Genomic DNA, 18,659 nt, shown 5'->3' with positions numbered 1-18,659 from the left:
AATAAAGTAGAAGTAGCTCACCTGGTGTGTTTCCTGTCTGGTCTACCTGCGAGGGCTGACACACACACACACACACACCATGAGAGAACTCAGGCACTGAGCTTCTCTCTTGCTACAGCAATTGAGGGCAGAGAGGGACAAGGGCCGCATGGCTGAGCTCCACAAGAAATGAAGAGAGATGCCAGCAGTGAGTTCTGGGACAATTCCCAGGGCTCTGCTTTCATTACCTGGGCTGTCCCCTTCTCACCCTAATTCTAGGAGATCTGAGTGATTAGAGGAGAAAGAGGAGCTACTATGATGGTTGACGTGGGAGAGGAAAGATGTGGTAGCAGCGGAAGCCCCTGGGTCACTTGCTGCTCCTGCCTTCCTTACATGCTACTCCTCTGATGCTGCTTCTACTGGGGCCTCATGTGACCTGATGGTTGCATGGGGCAAGGGGCACTCCAGGAGCCCTGTGTCTGTGTACCCCAAGAAAGCCCCTGTCCCGCCTTACCTCACTATTTGTATACAACTGACAGCAATTTTTTTTTGGTCTGGTACTTCCCAGAGGCATTGTTCCTTAGGTGCTCTCATGCAAGCCAAGATGGCTCACACATCTGGAGAGTCCCAGGTTAAGGGAGTTGGTACTATATGGAGTAAACTCTGTTGAACACAATGGACTTACGCTTCAGTAGCATGCATAGGAACATGCTGTCAATTTTTTAATTTATATGTGTAATTTTCACTTAAAATACTAATCTTCTTTATGGGATTTAGAAATGGCTTATGTATGTTGTGTGCTTCAAGTCTTTATTACAACCTCAAACAAAAGCAAGCAGATTGTCAATTCCAATAAATAATTCCTTTTATACCAAAGGGAAGTCATTCTTGAGAGACAGTACAAAGGGGCAATAAATAAATAAATACATCTTTCTGTAGCTCCTTTTCCCATTTCTTATACTTTATTCTCTTTATTCTTCTGGATCCTGCCTGGCACAATGTGTTTAAATTCATAATAAAGAGCAGAGAAACAAAATGTCACTTGAAAACCTTTCCTCTCTTGTGAATTCAGGTGTGTTTTCATTGCTAGGGTTCAGGCTTGGAAGTGGAATAATAATAAAGGAAAGAGGGCCTCTGTACATGAACGGAGTGAACTTTCCTCATCCCTAAAGATTTACAGCGTGAACTACGTGAGATAGGTCTTACAAAGGCAGAAGAGTGTTGCTTCCAAGTCGACTTGCAGGCACTTTGCTTTTTCCGTTTGTTTGTTAGAAAGTTAAGCACCGGACCGGAGGGATGGGGAATGCAAATGTATTTGAAGAAACTATCAGTTTGGTAGAACAAAAGACAGAAAAAAGTGCTATCCATATATAGTCTTGGAGCCAAGTTCCAGATCACATGGGAAGGAAGCCCCACTGCAATAAATGGAGCTTATTGCAAAATAAGTGTCAGCCCTTCGAGGTAGTCCAGACAAGAAGCACAAACCATGAGTACTAACACTACCTTTATTGTAAGGTTATAGTAACAGATTCTTGTGAGTCTGAAAGCCCTTCTCCCCTCCCTTCCAGGAAACTAGGGAGGGTCCCTTCTGAGATGCTTCCCATGCCCCTTTTCCTTCTGTGGGCTGAAATACCTTTTGTACGATGGTTGTCCAGTCTTCAGCTCTTTCTCCTGTCTCCCAAGGTCATTCCCACATACCATTACAATAAGTGTGCAGAAGATGGCAGCGAGTTTTTGGATGAAATTAACTTAATAGGTTGTAGTAATTAGTAGTCCATTATCAGGACATTGGCTTGGCTAGCTTGGCTGTATCTTGATGTAGGTTTTAGTTTTAATTCTTTCTTTGTATAGCGAGCTTCTGAATAAGGAGTCTCCCCTTTATTTATTTATGTGTTCAATTTATATGGCCGCCCATCTCAAACAAGTGACTCTGAGTGGTGAACAGTTGTAGAATCAATTAAAACCAAATTACAATCACAATACAAAAAGAAAATTAAATGTATACAGCAGCTGAGAAAAATTATAACCCATCGATATTAATCTAATCAGGAAATGGGGCCCTTCACACAAGCTTTTTTTTTTTTGCTAGCTACCTCAAACTGCAAAAGCAAGGGAATTGTCAAATACTCAAGAGGCCATCATATACAGCTGTGTTTAACTAGGTGAGTCATAATGCAGGTGTAAATAGATTTCTAAAACAGGGTTGTTCAGAAAATTGTGGTCTCCTTTCCTGCTTACCAGTGCTGATCCCAGTCTACACAAATATCTGCATTTCTACAATCAAAATGCTCCAAGGGCAATTTTCATCATCTTTTCTATATAGGCCTCTTTATGAGAATTGTTTTCCCCCTCGCACAGCTTGCATGCAATTACAAAAGGCACTCCTGCTCTCTCATTTCCTATATTAATAATTCCCCCTGAGCCTGCAACATGTTTATACCATAACATCAGGGAATTCTCACCAGGAGCAAATGTGAAATTCTTGGTAGCATAATCGTCCTGGCTAAACTCATGCCCACTAGAGACAGAGAATGCTTAGTTACAGTTCTCCTGGCAGTGGAGAATATAAGGTGGTATGAACACAATATAGACAAAGGCAAGCCAGAAAGATGCAGCAGTCAGATTATGTTCTTAACTGAGCAGTTCATGGCAATAAACATCTAAAAATGGACATGAGCTGTATTGGAACTATAATTCATAATCATTATTCAGGTACAGTCCACATGGTTTTGTGTTTGTACATCACACTAAGCCATTCAAGGTTTAATTAAAGGTTTAGCAGGTTGAGAGACAAATCAGAATGCAGATAGAAAAAAACTCATATGGAATTCAACTGAACACTAGTGGGAGTCCATCACTGAGCTTTGTGATGGAGGCCCCAAACATTACTTCCCACCATTTCATCCTCTCGTTATCAACCGGTGGAAGTCTTTCTGAGTTGTTCTGGAGCTTTTACAATCTGGCCTAGCTAGAGATCATACAGAGTCTTTGGTAGCTTTCTGTGACTTGTTGGCAAGACACTTTGAGGGCAGAAATAGATCAAATATGTCAAAATTGGCTACAGTTTCAGCAATTTTGGTTGAAGGCCCTGAATGGTCAGATTCTGGGGGGTGAGTTTCAGTTTTTAAGGTCTGATGATAGAGACAAATGTTGGTTGAGTCTGGCCAAACATGTTTGCTTGCCTCTTGCCCCTCATTATTATTACATTTAGTAGGAAGGGGTGTTTGGCTGGGTCCAGGAGGATATAAATTTTTCCCTAGGAGAAGAAGAGACCCCAGCTTCATTAAAGAAGGCTATAGTAAGACCTAAAAATAATCTTTGAACCTAGAAGGGCTAAATAATTATAGCCAATGGCCAATATTCCTTTCCTGGGCAAAGTGCTTGAGCATGTGGTGACTGGTCAAATCCAGACATTTTTGGATAAAATAGATTTTCTTGATCTATGTCGGTTAGGCCTGGTTTTAGCACTGAAACTGTCTCAGTCACTGTGTTGGATGATCTTTGCTGGAAGAGAAATGTGGAATGTAACACTGTTGAGTTTCCTGGATCTCTCAACTGCTTTTGATAAGGTACCCTCCTCAAGAGGTTGTCCAATTAAATGTGGGGAGAACAGCCTTCAAGTGTTTCTTTTAAGACCTGGATGGCTTTCTCTAGGAGGTGAAGCTGGAGGATTTTTGCTTGACTTGATGGAATTTGCACTATTTGCACTAAAGTTCCATTTTACATGTACATGAAATCAGTGAGTGAGATTATTTGGAGATCTAGAGTAAAATGTCATCAATATGCTGATGACAGTCAGCTCTATTTCTCCTTTTCGTTGGATTCAGGTGAGGCATTAGAATTGCTGAATCAGTGCCTGACTGTCGTAATGGACTGGATGAGGGCCAACAAACCGAGCCTCAATTCAGACAAGATAGATGTGCTATTATTGCATGGTTTATCAGTCTAGGTAAGTGGCCATCTCCTTAGAGGTCAAATTAGTAATGTGGAGTACTTCTGAATCCATCTTTGGCATTAGAGGCCCAAGTGGTTTCTGGTATGAAGTACCTTCCACTAGCTCAGGCCCTACTTGGATAGACACAGCTTCACTACAGTACTCCATCCCTTGGAAATTTCTTGTTTAGATTACTGTAATGAATTATACAAGGGGCTGCCCTTGAAGATGGTTCAGAAATGTCAATTATTACAAAATACTGCAGCAAGATTGGAACTATGATACAAATCCATCATACCAGTTCTTTATGATCTTTACTGGCTTGCAGATCATTTCCAGTCCTAGTTCAAGGTGGTGGTTTTAACCTATATAGCCCTTCATCATTTGGGACTACAGCATCTGAAAGAACATTTCTTTTTATATGTTCCTACCCATCCCCTAAGGACATTTACAGAAGGCCTGTTCTGGGTATCCTCTCATGCTGAGGTGTAACAAGTGGCTATTTGAGAACCAATGTTTTCAGTGGTAGAACCCTGGCACCATCTTTATTGCCTTTTCTGTCCCAAGCAAAGACATTTTTATCCTAACAAGCTTTTAAGAATGTGTTAATGCTGCTGCAGATTTTAATTGCTTTAGTGCTACTTTTACATTTTAACATATATTTTTATCAATTGTTTTAACCTTTTAAAATTCTTTTTAATTGTAATTTTAAAATGTAAATCACTTTGAGATTTCTTTTAATGGGAAGCAAGCAAGCAAGCAAATAAATAAATGCACACCTGTCCTCTTAATATTGTTAGCAAACTATTGATTGTTGTTCGTTTTGAGTCAAGGGTATCTTCTAATAATGCAGGATGCAATCTGCCTGTCTAAAACTAGAAGATTTAATCATGTTCTGTTAGATGTGTTGATGGTTAGGTTCCTCAGTTCATTCTGGATGGGAGCATCCTGCACCCTATATTTGATATACTTAGCTTTAAGGAAATCATGGACAGGTATTTCATTAGCTGCACTACTCAAGAAGAGCCAGTGGTTTTGAGCAGTTGTTGTGTTGTAACCAAGCCTTATGGATTAGCATGATACAAAAACTGACCCAGTTTGCCTGGAGTGTAATGACAGCTTAAAATATAGGTATTCCTCATTTAGCACTTGCCTTGTTTAGTGACCATTCGCAGTTACGATGGTGATGAAAAAGTAACTTTTTGACCAAACCTCGCATTTATGACCTTTGCAGGTCTGTAAAGCAAAGGAAAGCTGAAGTAAGATCATAAGCACAGTTGTGGTTTCACTTAGTGACCATTTTGCTTAATGGCTGAGTTACTGGTCCCAATTATGGTCACTAAATGAGGAATACCTGTATACAATTTATGTAAAATATTTTGAACTGGTGTTCCAAGGTCTATGTCAGCATAATGATGAAATGTGGCTTTGACTAGGAATACAGCTTTCCGTATCACTGGTAAGTAATAAAGAGCAGTTACAGTGAAATGGACTGATATGGTCGCAATGAAGTCAGAGGTATAAATACCTGACAGTTTGCTTCTATTCCAGGGCACAGGACATTGTATGTTGGGGTACGGATGCCTTTGGTTAGACAAGGCCACAGACATCACAGAACCCATGACCCCAAGCACAGGAAAAGAGATTGGATAAAGGAAAGTACATCAGAGGAACATGAGACTTCTGGTAAGTGTGTGTTGATAACAGAACACAGTCGGAGTGTAAGCCATGGTCTCATACTTGGCAGACCATTGATCTGTATAGTTCTTCAGGATCTCAGAGAGGCATTCAGAACATGGCTGAGATCTTTTAATAACTCCATATGCTGAAGCAAATCCTCAAAAGATTTTAGACCTACTATCTCTGCAATGGTAGGATTATCCTAGAGTCACACAGCTAGAAGAGTGTTGGAGGCCATTATTCTAATCCACTGCTTGATGCAGGACCAGAGTATCTGCAACTGATGGCAACCCACCATCTGCTTGAGGACCTACCATAAGGGAGAACCCTGAGCCTATGGTTGATCAGTTCCATTGTTGAACTGCTCTTACAGCAGCACATTTCTCTTAATGTTCACCTAAAAACTGCCACTTGCAGCTAAAAACTGCCTTCCTGATAGCAAAGGATGTGTTTACATGATAGCGCTTCAGGTCCTTTGGAGAGTGTTGTGATGCCTTCCCATCAATTTTCTGTTCAGTGCAACTGTTCTTCATATTTTGGGTCATCTGAGTTGCCCTTCTCCCACTTGGTTTACATTTCTTCTGAAGTGTAACAGCCAGAAGTGGTTTTTGATCGCCAGAGGGTTCTGAAGGGCAGCCTGGTGTGGAATAAAGGGGAAAGGGTCCTTGCCATGACTCGGCACTATGATTTTGTTACTGCAGCCTCAAAAGCTCATTAGCCATCTTTACTTTACAGCCCTAGTGCGCTGCTAACTCATGTTCAGCTTGCGATCAAGCACAATCCTGAGACGTTTTTCACATACACCATTGTGTATGTGTGAGGATTAATTTAGGGTAAAAGTTTTGGCCTAAAAAGCAGAGGTGAACAACTCACAGCCAAACAGCTACACAAACTAACTTTTTGTGGTCTTGGGTTTTCCTCTAATCACTGTTCCTGAAAACTGACATTGCTTCCCACAATGTTGATGTAGTTAACTGTAATGTAACCCCTAAAATAGACATAATGCTACGTGGTAGTGGTTTTTTTTAAAAAAAAAAAGCTACAAAATTTCCCATAAAAGCAAGGAAATGGAAAATCCCAGGTGTATTCATGTGTGAGATGTAATCCCAGACACTTTGCATCTTTAACCCAGTAAAAGTACATTACTTGAGATGCTCATCCAGCAAGAGATTGCCCACCTTGTCACCTAGAACGTGGCTCACAGGGTGCCTCCAGGTGACTGAAGATTTATACCCCAGTCAGACAACTGACTAAATACAGCTAAGACAGTATGATATCTTGCCAGCATAAAGAGCTGAAAGATTAGTGTGGCATATCACAAATGAAGGATACTTGCTAAGAATTCTGCCAAAGTAAAGCAGCAACATAACCCAAAGTGCAGGAAGTACACATCTTTGGTCATAGGTTAGTTATTGGCTGATCTTGCCTAGGCTCAGAATGAAGTAGAATTGGGCTTGATGGAGACCTCCAGGAAATAGCAGAGCTGTAGGCTAGACTGGGAAGTTGAAAACAAGTCCCAGAAGAAGGCAGTAGTAACCCACCTCTATATAGTTGCCAAAAAATCTACATGGGTGGGTCCATGAAGTTAAGTTTGATTTAAAGGTGGCTGCCACCTGGAATAGGGAGGCGGCTGGGGCCTTGGACAGAATCATGCCTGTGTGGCCTCTCTTATCCCATTGAACCCGATACTCCCCGTGGTTCATGGAGGAGCTGAGGGTTCTGAAGAGGATTAAGAGACGCCTAGAGCGCCGCTGGAGAAAGACGAAGACTGAACCCGACTGGACACAAGCTAGAGCCGCAATTAAGGCCTACCTTGTGGCGGTAAGAGTGCTGAAACGTCAGTACTTCTCCACTCTTATTGCATCTGCAGAATGATGCCCAGCGCCCCTGTTTAGGATCACCCGATCCCTGTTGGGGAAAGGGGGTCTGGAAAATCATCTACAGGGCCGTGCTGAGGAGTTTTTGGAGCATCTGCAGGATAAAATTGCTGGGATTTGTGCTAAGCTGGATTCCAAGCATGAGACAGGGTTTCAGGAGATGCCTGGGGAACGTACTTACCCAGTTATCTGGGAACAGTTTGATCCTGTTGGGCCTGAGGAAGTGGACAAAATCCTCCAGACTGTAAATGCCACCACCTGTTAATTAAACCCATGCCCTTCCTGGCTAGTAAAGGCAGCCCAGGAGGTGACGTGTGGTTGGGCCCAGTTGATGATAAATGCATCCTTGCGGGAGGGGGTGTTTCCGACGGCCTTTAAGGAGGCACTTGTGCGCCCCCTCCTCAAGAAACCATCACTGGACCCTACTGTACTGGATAATTTTCGTCCAGTCTCCCACCTCCCTTTTATGGGGAAGGTGGTTGAGAAGGTGGTGGCATTGCAACTCCAGAGGATCTTGGATGAAGCGGATTATCTGGACCCCTTTCAGTCAGGTTTCAGGCCCGGATATGGAACAGAAACAGCATTGGTCGCACTTATGGATGATCTCTGGCAGGAGCGGGATGGAGGCAGTGCATCCATCCTTGCTCTCCTTGACCTCTCAGCGGCTTTCGATACCATCGACCATGGTGTCCTTTTGGGGTGGCTCAGGGAGTTGGGGTGGGTGGCGTAGTTTTTTGCTGGTTCACCTCCTTCATCCAGGGCTGATCCCAGTTGGTGTTAATAGGGGAGGAGAGATCAGGCTCATGGCCCCTCCTTTGTGGGGTGCCGCAGGGTTCAGTACTCTCTCCTCTCCTTTTTAACATCTACATGAAACCACTGGGTGAAATCATCCATCTCCATGGGATGAGGTATCATCAAGATGCTGATGATACTCAGCTATACATTTCCATCCCGTGGGAAGTAAGTGATGCTGTGGCTGCCCTTTCCAGGTGCCTGGGGGCTGTTGGGATCTGGATGGGTAACAACAGGCTTCAGCTGAACCCTGGTAAGATGGAGTGACTGTGGGCTAATGGCCCCTCGGTTCGCAGGAATTTGCCATCTTTAGTTCTGGATGGGGTTGCACTGCCCCAGACAGACCTGGAGCGTAACTTGTGGGTCCTCGTGGACTCACGACTCCTGCTCAAAGAGCAGGTGGCAGTTGTGGCCAGAAGGGCCTTTGCGCAACTTCGTGTTGTGCGCCAGTTATGCCCCTTCCTGGAGCGAGAGGCCCTTTGAACGGTCACTAATGCCCTGGTCATCTCCCGTATAGACTATTGTAATGTGCTCTACATGGGGCTACCCTTGAAGAGTATTCGGAAGCTACAGCCGGTCCAAAATGCGGCTGCGTGGATGATTTTAGGTGCTTCAAGATCAGCACATATAACTCCGCTGTTCTGCGAACTGCATTGGGTGCCAGTTTGCTTCCGGGTCCAATTCAAGGTGTTGTTTATCACCTTTAAAGCCCTACATGGCATGGGTCCAGGTTACCTAAGGGACCGTCTCATCCCCGTCGCATCAACCCGTCCCACCTGGTTGTGCAGAGAGGGCATGCTATTGACCCCGTCTGCAAGAGAATTCCATCTGGCGGGGTCCAGGAGGTGGGCCTTCTCTGCAGCAGCTCCCGCCCTTTGGAACACCCTCCCTGGGAAATGCAGTTAGCCCCCTCGCTTCTGGACTTCAGAAAACAGCTGAAAACCTGGTTTTGTCACCATGCTTGGAGTGGGGAGAGGAAGAGCCATTCCTGGGGCTGGTTAGTTCCCTAGCCCTGCAGGGACCAGCCTTATCCCTTATGGGCTGAATTTGATCTGCCCTTATTTGGATTTTAGTGTATGTTATATTTATTGAAATATTAGTATTATTTATAATTTTATTGAATTTTAAATAGTTTTTACTGTGAACCGCCTAGGGTCCCCCATGTGGGGGAGATGGGCAGTGATAAAAATATGATAAATAAATAAATAAAATAAAGGTGACTTGACTTTTTGGGTAACTTGTGGTTTTTCTTATGACCTCCTAGTCCTGCAAATTATTGAATGTTCTATATACTTCCCCACTAGTAGCAATAATACGAATAATAATGTTTTTTTTATTCATCAAAGAATAATACAGTACAAACAACAAGCTAAAAGAATCACATCTTTGACTGCTATTCTTTGGAAATTTGATGATTTTGTTTTTTGGCCAGTCAGGAACCTAGGAATTATCCAAATATCGTCATAAGATATGACATGTGCTCAGCAAGGTGGTTCTTGTAAATCGATAGTTGTAATATTTAGTTCTTGTAAGAAATTGTTCAATCTATTTGTTATTCTGCCTAATGTGCCAATAACTATAAGCATGACTTTGCAAGATCTTTTCCATAATTTTTCCCTTTTGATTGTTAGATCTCTCTCTGTATTTTTCTTCAAATCTTTTTCCTTGATTCTGCTGTCCCTGGGTATTTCCACATCTACAAAGATAACATTATATCTAAAATTATTATTACAATGTTCCATTTTATTAGATACCCCATCTCAGCGAGTTCACTTTATCCTTGGTATAGAAGAGGATCAGGAGCATGTCCCCCATGACTTATTCACAGAGATGGCTGAAATCTGTGTGAAACAAGGTGAAGAATCAGAGTGGAAAGAAACAGCAAGGTAAAATAATTTTCCATATGTCTGTTCCAGTTCCACTTTTGACAGAATTTGTCAGATCAGGATTTCTGGTCTAGAAGCAGTTTCTGCTCCTGTGCAGAATCTATTCTTGATTCCTTAATTTTACGTGCAAATCTCTTTGAATCTGGTGGATGCTGTCCAAAAGCTTTCCCACTTTGTGGGTTATTTTGAGGTGTACAACTGGTTTTGGGTCAGCACTGTGGGGAAAATAGGAGGAGGAAGGAGTATTAGGTATGTTCGCCGCTTTGAGTTATTTATAAAAATAATAAAGGCAGGATAGAAAATAAATAAATAAATAAAAGAATACCATGTCAAATCAGGAGACTTCTGCTCAGTTGGTAGCTCAACTTACAACTATGAGAAAAATTCCAAACTTGCATCGTTACATTTGGATTCAATTAAAATCAATTTCTGGAGTAGCGTGTTTCTGTTAAGTGTAGTACTGATAACTATTGTGCCAAATGCCACTTTGAACAGAGTTCAGAAGTGGTTTTCAAGCACTTCCAAATGTGGTTCAGGAGTGCATTTAATGCACTTCCAAACATAATTCAAAATATATGAGTAAATAAGTAGAAAGTAATGTTTGGAAGCTAACAGAAACCTTACCATAGTACATTTATTATTGGCTTGGTTGGTTGTACAATAATGCCACCTTCTGGCAGATGAAATACTAATGCCTGCTACTACACAGCATTGCTAATTTACTACTTTTGTAGCTGCTGCTGCTGCTGCTAGGATCAGTGTCACCTGGGGCAAACATGCATTCCTTGCTCATTTTGGCGCCCCCCAAATGCTCATTTTGGCACCACCCCGTGTGGCACCCGGGGCGCATGCCCTGCTTGCCCCGCCCTAGTTGCATCCCTGCTGCTGCTGCTGCTACTATTATTATTATTGTTATTTTAATAAATAGGAGATGGGGTGAAAGAATAGTACCTCCTAAATTTATTGTTTCAACATTTTAGTTATATGCCGAACTTGAGGGCAAAGCAAGAAATCTATTAAGATCCATTGCCTGGGTCAATTTAAGTCAGGCAGCATTCTATGGAAAAGTTCTTAAAGAATCAAAACCTTGAAAAAAACTGATTGCTCCATTCCTTTTCCAGAGTCTGTTGTCTCAGCAGTTCAAGTATGGGCAAAAAAGGATCTGGGGAAAATCTTCCCCAGTTACTGCTTTTTTTTCCTCTTCAAAGAGAGACATGTTACATCATGGAAACATAGGTATTTTGGGAAAGGCCGTACCTTGGGGCCAAAGGATATGTTTTGCAACTGAAAGATCCCCAGTATTATTTGGCATTTTCTTTTATAGGATCATGAATAACAGAGCTAGAAAATCTTCTCTGTGATACTTTGGAATTATGCCGTATAATCTGACTCAATCTAAGAAACATTTCATGTAGTATCAAGCAGGGCCCATTATGCTTTCTACACTGGTATTTATCTCCAGCATCACAAAAGCTACAGCAGGTGTTTCACCTTGCAATCAGGCCCACATGTCTGCTCTATACCAAATCCAAGACTGAACTCTGTTGGATTATTTATCAAATATACTTCTAGGTTAATCTCTCATCTGGGAAAAATACGTTACTGTAGTTTGTTTAATTCTTGGTCTGCACTGATTTTTTTAAAACATGTATCTAGCTCCCTGAAGTGTATGTGTGGCTTTTGTCCCTGTTAATGAGCATTTAACCAATAAGGTAACTCAAGCTTCTGTGCTCCAGCTCAGAGCTATTTGTACCAGCTAGTAAAGACAGGTTTGCTGCAGGATGTCTTGTTTTGCATTCCTACCTGTCACTAGGAAGTAATTTCTTATTCCTGTATTCATTTCTGACTTTCTTGGGCCCATAGGCACTCTTCTAAATAAAGATAATGATAGAGGCTAGTATTTTGCTTTGCCTTCATTGACGTGGGACAGGGAGCCTGGCAGGTTTCAAGGGATATGTCCACTGGCATCACATGACTATTCACTAATATTAATGCATAAAAGCTTTCTCAGTTATACAGCTGAGCCTTCCAAGCGTTCTGAAAAAATAAATATTTTGTATTGGTACTGGGATCATTTTGCTAAAACCATTTGCTGTAGTATTTGATTTGGGTTGTGTTGGTGTGCCTCATTTGCAGATGGCTAAAGTTTGAGGAAGATGTGGAAGATGGAGGAGAACGATGGAGTAAGCCATATGTGGCTACTCTGTCACTGCATAGTCTCTTGGAGCTGAGGAGCTGCATCATGAATGGGACTGTCCTTCTGGATAAGGCTGTAAACTGCACTGAAGACATTGCGGGTGCTGGTTTTTGATAATTTATGGGAGTAAAGGACAAGGAATCTGGGAGGGTGGAATCTGGGAGGGTGTCCACTATGCCTTCTTCTCTTGTGTATGGAGGACATCCTTCCTGGGTATAACCTGCTCAAGTGCAGGACTGGGATAGAAATTTCCCCAAACTCTGGCAATCTGTTTCAAGGCAGAATAATACAGCAGTTGTCCTTAATTTGGTGCCCTCCAGATGTTTTAGGGATATGATACTGAGAATATCAAGCCTTAGACATGATGACTAGGAATTCTGGGAGTTATATTTCCAACAAATCTGGAGGACAACAGCTTAAGGGAAGGCTGTGTTTAATTTAAAGATCAAGCTGGTTTGCCCAGTTTGGAGATTCATTGTATTGAGAGAACATTAATCCTCCATTGGACATGGGGTGGGGATGTTCCATTTTGGAGATAGGATGCCAAAGTAGCACGAATGGTTTGGGGAAAGAGTGTTTACTGTACCTGGTGTTTTTTTCTTTAACTATTTTAAAAATGTCAGATTAAAAAAAATGCTATGGAAGCCAGAAAAGATTTGGCTTCTTTTATGAATCTCCCTTCTACCACCATTGCTCATGGAATGGAGCATCATGGATAGTTATTCTGAGAATGGAACATGGCAGCTAAGAATTTCCTCTGGTTGTTGCTGGGGATAATTGCTTTCTTTCTGAGTTAGATCTTTTTTTCCTCAGAAAGAAATAGAATACATATTTTTAGCCATTGACTATCCAATCCCAGAGCATGGGGTCTAATGGAACAGAGGAACAAGCATGAACTTCTAGATCAAAAGTCAATGAGAGAATGCAGCCTGATGACTGAATCCTTCTCACATGAAAATAAACGCCAGTATCCCTGAAGGAAGAAACACATCCTTATTCTTGAAATGATACTGTATAGCTTAGAGAAGAATACAGGAAATGATCTGATATTGCAAATAGACTTGTGTAAAAGTCTTTATATTATACTTTTTAGAAATCATTTTGGGAAGTAAGGACTGGTCAGCAATATATAAACAATTTTCTTAGCTATTTTATTTGGCATTTGTAAAAAAAATTAGGGAACATTTCATAATAAACTTTTTAATTTAACGGGGAAAAAGCTTTGGAGAAAAAATTGAGAATTTTTTTTCTGTCATTTTTGGGCAGTGTGTGTTTCTGTGTGTGTGTGCCTTTGACTTCATTTTTCAGACTGCATCTCCCATTATACCTGACCATTAATATCTCTGGATAGATCAGATGAAAATTGTAGTTCAAAATATCTGGAGGAACCTGGGTTGCAGTTGGCTGAATGAGATAAAGTTCTGGAGGGTAGGCTTACCAGTCCTTTTAGCTAGTACGATACAGTAGCTAAACCAAACCTCCATGTCTCCTTTTGAAGACTGAGAATAGGCTTAGATGAAGTCTGATCTGATTCTGCCAAGACATATTCTCATTTGTCCTGTATCAATGCTCCAGCCTGATGTGATGTGAAATGCTCCTTTCTTTTAGCAGACTTGTTTAAAAAATGCAACTAACAGGAGGTGTGCAAAGGATTATTATCAGGATTGCTGCTATAGTAGGACAAAGTAAATTAAGCCTTTCTTTCTTCCCCTAACAAAAGCTATACTGCTGAACCTCCCAACCATACCAAGTCTAGTTAGTATAATTTTAATCTAGGAACACTAGTTGCAGTTTAATCTGCAGTGTAATTGTATAATTAAATGGTTTTCTCTTTCAGAAATGATCCTGAACGGCCAGGAATCTTACGATGAATCCACAAAGAAAAAATTCTGGGAAACCCTCCTGAAGAAACATCATCATCAGAACGTGAAGAGGAGAAATATCCTTCCAATTGCCCGTTCTTTTGCAGAAGGTGGCAGGAAAAAGTCTGATCCTTACTCAATAGATAAGACAGGTAAGGATCTCTGTACTCTGGCTATTCTGGACCAATTTCCACATTTGATGGGGAACTATCAACCATATGTTGAGAAGTCATTGGGAATATATAAGGTATCTTATATATTTATTGTTCTGGACGTCCCTCAAGACCTGGTTATGTCAGCAGGCCTGGGGGTCCCAGGGAACCGCCCAGAGTTGCTTTTTGCAAGATGGGTGTCCATATAAATGTGATAAATAGACAAACAAACAAATATCTGGTCCTAATTTACAGTTTACAACCCCCAGTGGCTCAATCACACAACCCTCAAAGCCAAACCACAAATGTTTGGGTGCACATCTAGTTATCAGAGTATCCCTTCCTAATCCCTCAGTGCCTCTGCTTGTTTTCTGGATCACATGTACTCCAGCAAAGCAGAAGGGAATGAAGGTTATTTTGGAGAATACTTGCTTCATCTGACAAAACTAACGCAATGCATGGATATGGAGGCATGTAGAGGTGAAACAAGCTAGAGATGGAGTGTCCTGACCTCGCAGCTCTGTTCAGCACAGCCAGAGTTTTCATTTCCCCAAAGTGCAGTGGTGGCAATTTCTCCTGCCAATTCTTGAATACTGTTGAAAAAGACAGAATTAGATCCTTTTGTTTTCCAGCAAAAATTTCCTAAGGAATGGAACTCTTTCTAAGTGCCCATCAATAGAGGCAGCTAGGATTTTATTATGGGGAGTTCACCCACCGTTTTCATTGCTACTATTGTGGAAGAATGTAATCAGCAAATTCATGCGATTTTTTTTGTTTGTTTTCTAAAAAGAAACATTTCTTTGTTTTGGAGGGAAAATTTTCATTTTGATAAGGAATAAGCACTTCTCTGGAAACATGCACGTACACCTTTTGTCTAGTTCAGTCATGAAAGAAATGAATTGGAGGGATCTAGAAAACACCTGTCATCTCGTTCAAGCTGCTCTTTTAAAAGAAGTACTGCTCCTTTGCTTACGGTGAAAATTGTCAGGAGCTAACCACATGAAGGGTTTGTTACACCAAAGCAGCAGTTAATGAAAGTTATTTTCTTCTTCTATTTGCCGTTCACATAAATAAAATAATCCATGCACTGTTGGACATTGTAAGTGAAACCAAGCATTCCGCATGTTTTTCTATTGAGAAAGTCATGTGTACTTGTATATAATTTTTCTCAAAATTATATATTCAATGTATAGTGTATAATGTAATCATTAATGCAACAAATTATCTAGATTTCCCCCCTCTGTTTCTACTTAGGAATGACTTCAGTGTCTCTTCATCCTCCTTGTAACACATTAGATGTGAGAAATGGATTGACTCATGATACTCCCCCAACAGACATGAGCAAAGTGAGGCCTTGTTTATTTAATTGTTTGACACTAATTGTAAGAGCATCTTACAGCCAATCAGATTTGACTCCATTAAGGTCAAGTGGGAGTAATAGGCATTGCTTTTATTCTGATTTGGCATCCTTAGCCACATTGGCTTTGTGATGATGTCACTGTCAATGGGGAAAAAGAGTTGGGTTCCCTGGAGGTTTGCTGTGGACCACTATTGCTGTCATATGAGTAGCAGCCATGGTCGGTGAGGATCTCATCTGAACGTGAGTATCTCTGTATAGTGCCTATTTAAAAAAAAATGCTAAAAGACAGCCAAAAAAAGGGGAGATTCTCTAGAACTTATACAGGTAGTACTCACTTACTGACCGCATTTGGGACTGGCAACTCTGTCGCTAAGTGGTGCGGTCGTTAAGTGAAACATCGTACTGACTTCCAATATCAGTTCCAGCTGCAGTCATTAAGTAAATCACCATGGGTCGTTAAGTATGATGTCACATGACCAGGACTTGCAACTTCCTGCCAGCTTCCCCATTGACTTTGCTTGCTGGAAGCCTGCTGTGAAGGTTGCAAATTTATTTAATTTATTTATTTATCTAATTTATCCCCGCCATCTCCTCCTGCCGGAGGCCTCTGGGCCATTTACAACAAGCAATTAAAACCATCACAATAATACGAAAAATAAAATACAGTAAAAATACTATAAATAGAAATAAAAAATAAAGAATAAAAAATCCAAGCGATGAAACATCTAAAACAGTCCAAGTGTGGGAGGAGTGGTCTATAACAACCATCCCCATGTAGCTCTATTCCCCTCTCCACCCCAAGCGAGGCGGCAGAACCAGGTTTTCCGACTCCGCCGAAAGGCCAGGAGCAAAGGGGGCCAATCTCACCTCTGGGGGCAGCATGTTCCACAGGGCGGAAACTACTGTGGAGAAGGCTCACTTCCTGGACCCCGCCAGATGAAATTCTTTTACAGACGGGGTCCGTAGCATGCCCTCTCTGCACAATCGGGTGGGACGGGTTGATGTAATGGGGAAGAGGCGATCCCTCAGGTAACCTGGCCCCATGCCATGTAGGGCTTTAAAGGTGATAACCAACACCTTGAATTGGATCCAGAAGCAAACTGGTACCCAATGCAGCTCGCGCAGCAACAGTGTTACATGTGCCCTTCTGGGGGCACCAAAAACAGCTCGTGCAGCTGCATTCTGGACCAGCTGAAGCTTCTGGATACTTTTCAAGGGTAGCCCCATGTAGAGCACATTGCAATAGTCTATCTGAGAGATAACAAGGGCATGACTGACTGTTCGAAGGGCCTCCCGGTCCAGGAAGGGGCGTAACTGGTGCACAGCATGTAGCTGCACAAAGGCTCTCCTGGCCACGGCTGCCACCTGCTCTTTGAGCAGGAGTTGTGAGTCCAGGAGGACCCCCAAGTTACGCACCAGATCTGTCTGGGGCAGTGCAACCCCGTCCAGAACCAGAGATGTTAATGTCCCGGATACAGAAGAACCCTTAACCCACAGCCACTCGGTCTTACCAGGGTTCAGTTGAAGCCTGTTGTTCCCCATCCAGGCCCCCACAGCCCCCAGACACTCGGAGAGGGTGGTCCTGGCATCACTTACTTCACCCGGGATGGAGATATACAATTAAGTATCATCAGCATACTGATGATACCTCATCCCATGGTGACGGATGCTCTCACCCAGTGGTTTCATGTAGATGTTAAAAAGGAGAGGGGAGAGTAGTGATCCATGCGGCACCCCACAAAGAAGGGGCCGCGGGGCCGATCTCTCCTCCCCTATCAACACCGACTGGGATCGGCCCTGAAGGAAGGAGGTGAACCAGCGTTAAGACTACACCACCCACCCCCAACTCCCTGAGCCGACCCAAAAGGATACCATGGTCGATGGTATTGAAAGCCGCTGAGAGATCAAGGAGAGCGAGGATGGATGCACTGCCTCCATCCCACTCCCGCCAGAGATCATCCATAAGTGCGACCAATGCCGTTTCTGTCCCATAACCGGGCCTGAAACCTGACTGAAAGGGGTCTAGATAATCCGTTTCCTCCAGGACCCTCTGGAGCTGCAAAGCCACAACTTTCTTAACCACCTTCCCCAGAAAGGGGAGGTGGGAGACTGAACGAAAATTATCCAGGACAGTAGGGTCCAGCGATGGCTTCTTGAGGAGGGGGTGTACCAATGCCTCTTTAAAGGCCGCTGGAAACACCCCCTCTCCCAAGGATGTATTAACCATCGCATGGACCCAACCACATGTGACCTCCCGGCCTGCTTTTACTAGCCAGGAGGGACACGGGTCTAGATGGCATGTGGTGGCATTTACTGTCCGTAGGATCCTGTCCACTTCCTCAGGTCCAACAGGATCAAACTGCTCCCAGATAACTGGGTAAGCCTGTTCCCCTAGTATCTCTCCAGACCACGCCTCATGCCTGGAGTCCAACTTGGAGCGGATCCAAGCGATTTTGTCCTGCAGATGCTCAGCAAATTCCTCTGCATGGCCCTGTAGGTGGGTCACTGAACCCACCTTCCCCAAAAGGGATCGAGTGATCTTAAACAGGGCCGTTGGGTGGCATTCTGCAGATGCAATAAGAGCGGAGAAATATTGACGTTTCGCCACTTTTATTGCCACAAGGTAGGGCTTAATGGCGGCTTTTACCTGTGTTCGGTCGAATTCAGTCTTTGTCTTCCTCCAGCGGCGCTCTAGGCATCTCTTAACCCTCTTCAGCACCCTCAGCTCCTCCGTAAACCACGGGGAGTGCCGGGTTCGATGAGACAAGAGAGGCCGCACAGGTGCGATCCTGTACAAGGCCCTGGCCGCCTCCCTATTCCAGGCTGCAGCTAGGGCCTCCGCTGGACCATGCAGCAGATCACCGGGTATAACCCCCAGCTCCCTCCGGAACCCTACCGGATCCATCAGTCGCCGGGGGTGGACCGATCAAATGGCAATCA

General features: G+C 42.9%; 1 protein-coding gene across 1 annotated transcript in view; it reads left to right on the top strand.

Annotated features, from left to right (window-relative positions):
• SLC4A8 (solute carrier family 4 member 8) overlaps positions 1-18,659 on the top strand; it is a 99,899-nt gene that overhangs the window by 35,456 nt on the left and 45,784 nt on the right. Inside the window, exons 4-8 of the mRNA XM_063292966.1 lie at positions 5,465-5,599; positions 10,013-10,148; positions 12,285-12,445; positions 14,183-14,359; positions 15,614-15,705. Of these exons, the coding sequence (XP_063149036.1) occupies positions 5,465-5,599; positions 10,013-10,148; positions 12,285-12,445; positions 14,183-14,359; positions 15,614-15,705 (701 nt within the window). The remainder of the gene's footprint in view (positions 1-5,464; positions 5,600-10,012; positions 10,149-12,284; positions 12,446-14,182; positions 14,360-15,613; positions 15,706-18,659) is intronic.

This window comes from Candoia aspera, chromosome 2, assembly GCF_035149785.1.
Source record: "Candoia aspera isolate rCanAsp1 chromosome 2, rCanAsp1.hap2, whole genome shotgun sequence".
Lineage (NCBI taxonomy): Eukaryota > Metazoa > Chordata > Lepidosauria > Squamata > Boidae > Candoia > Candoia aspera.
Note: the sequence above shows the minus strand (reverse complement) of the source record. Positions and strands in the feature narration are given on the sequence as shown.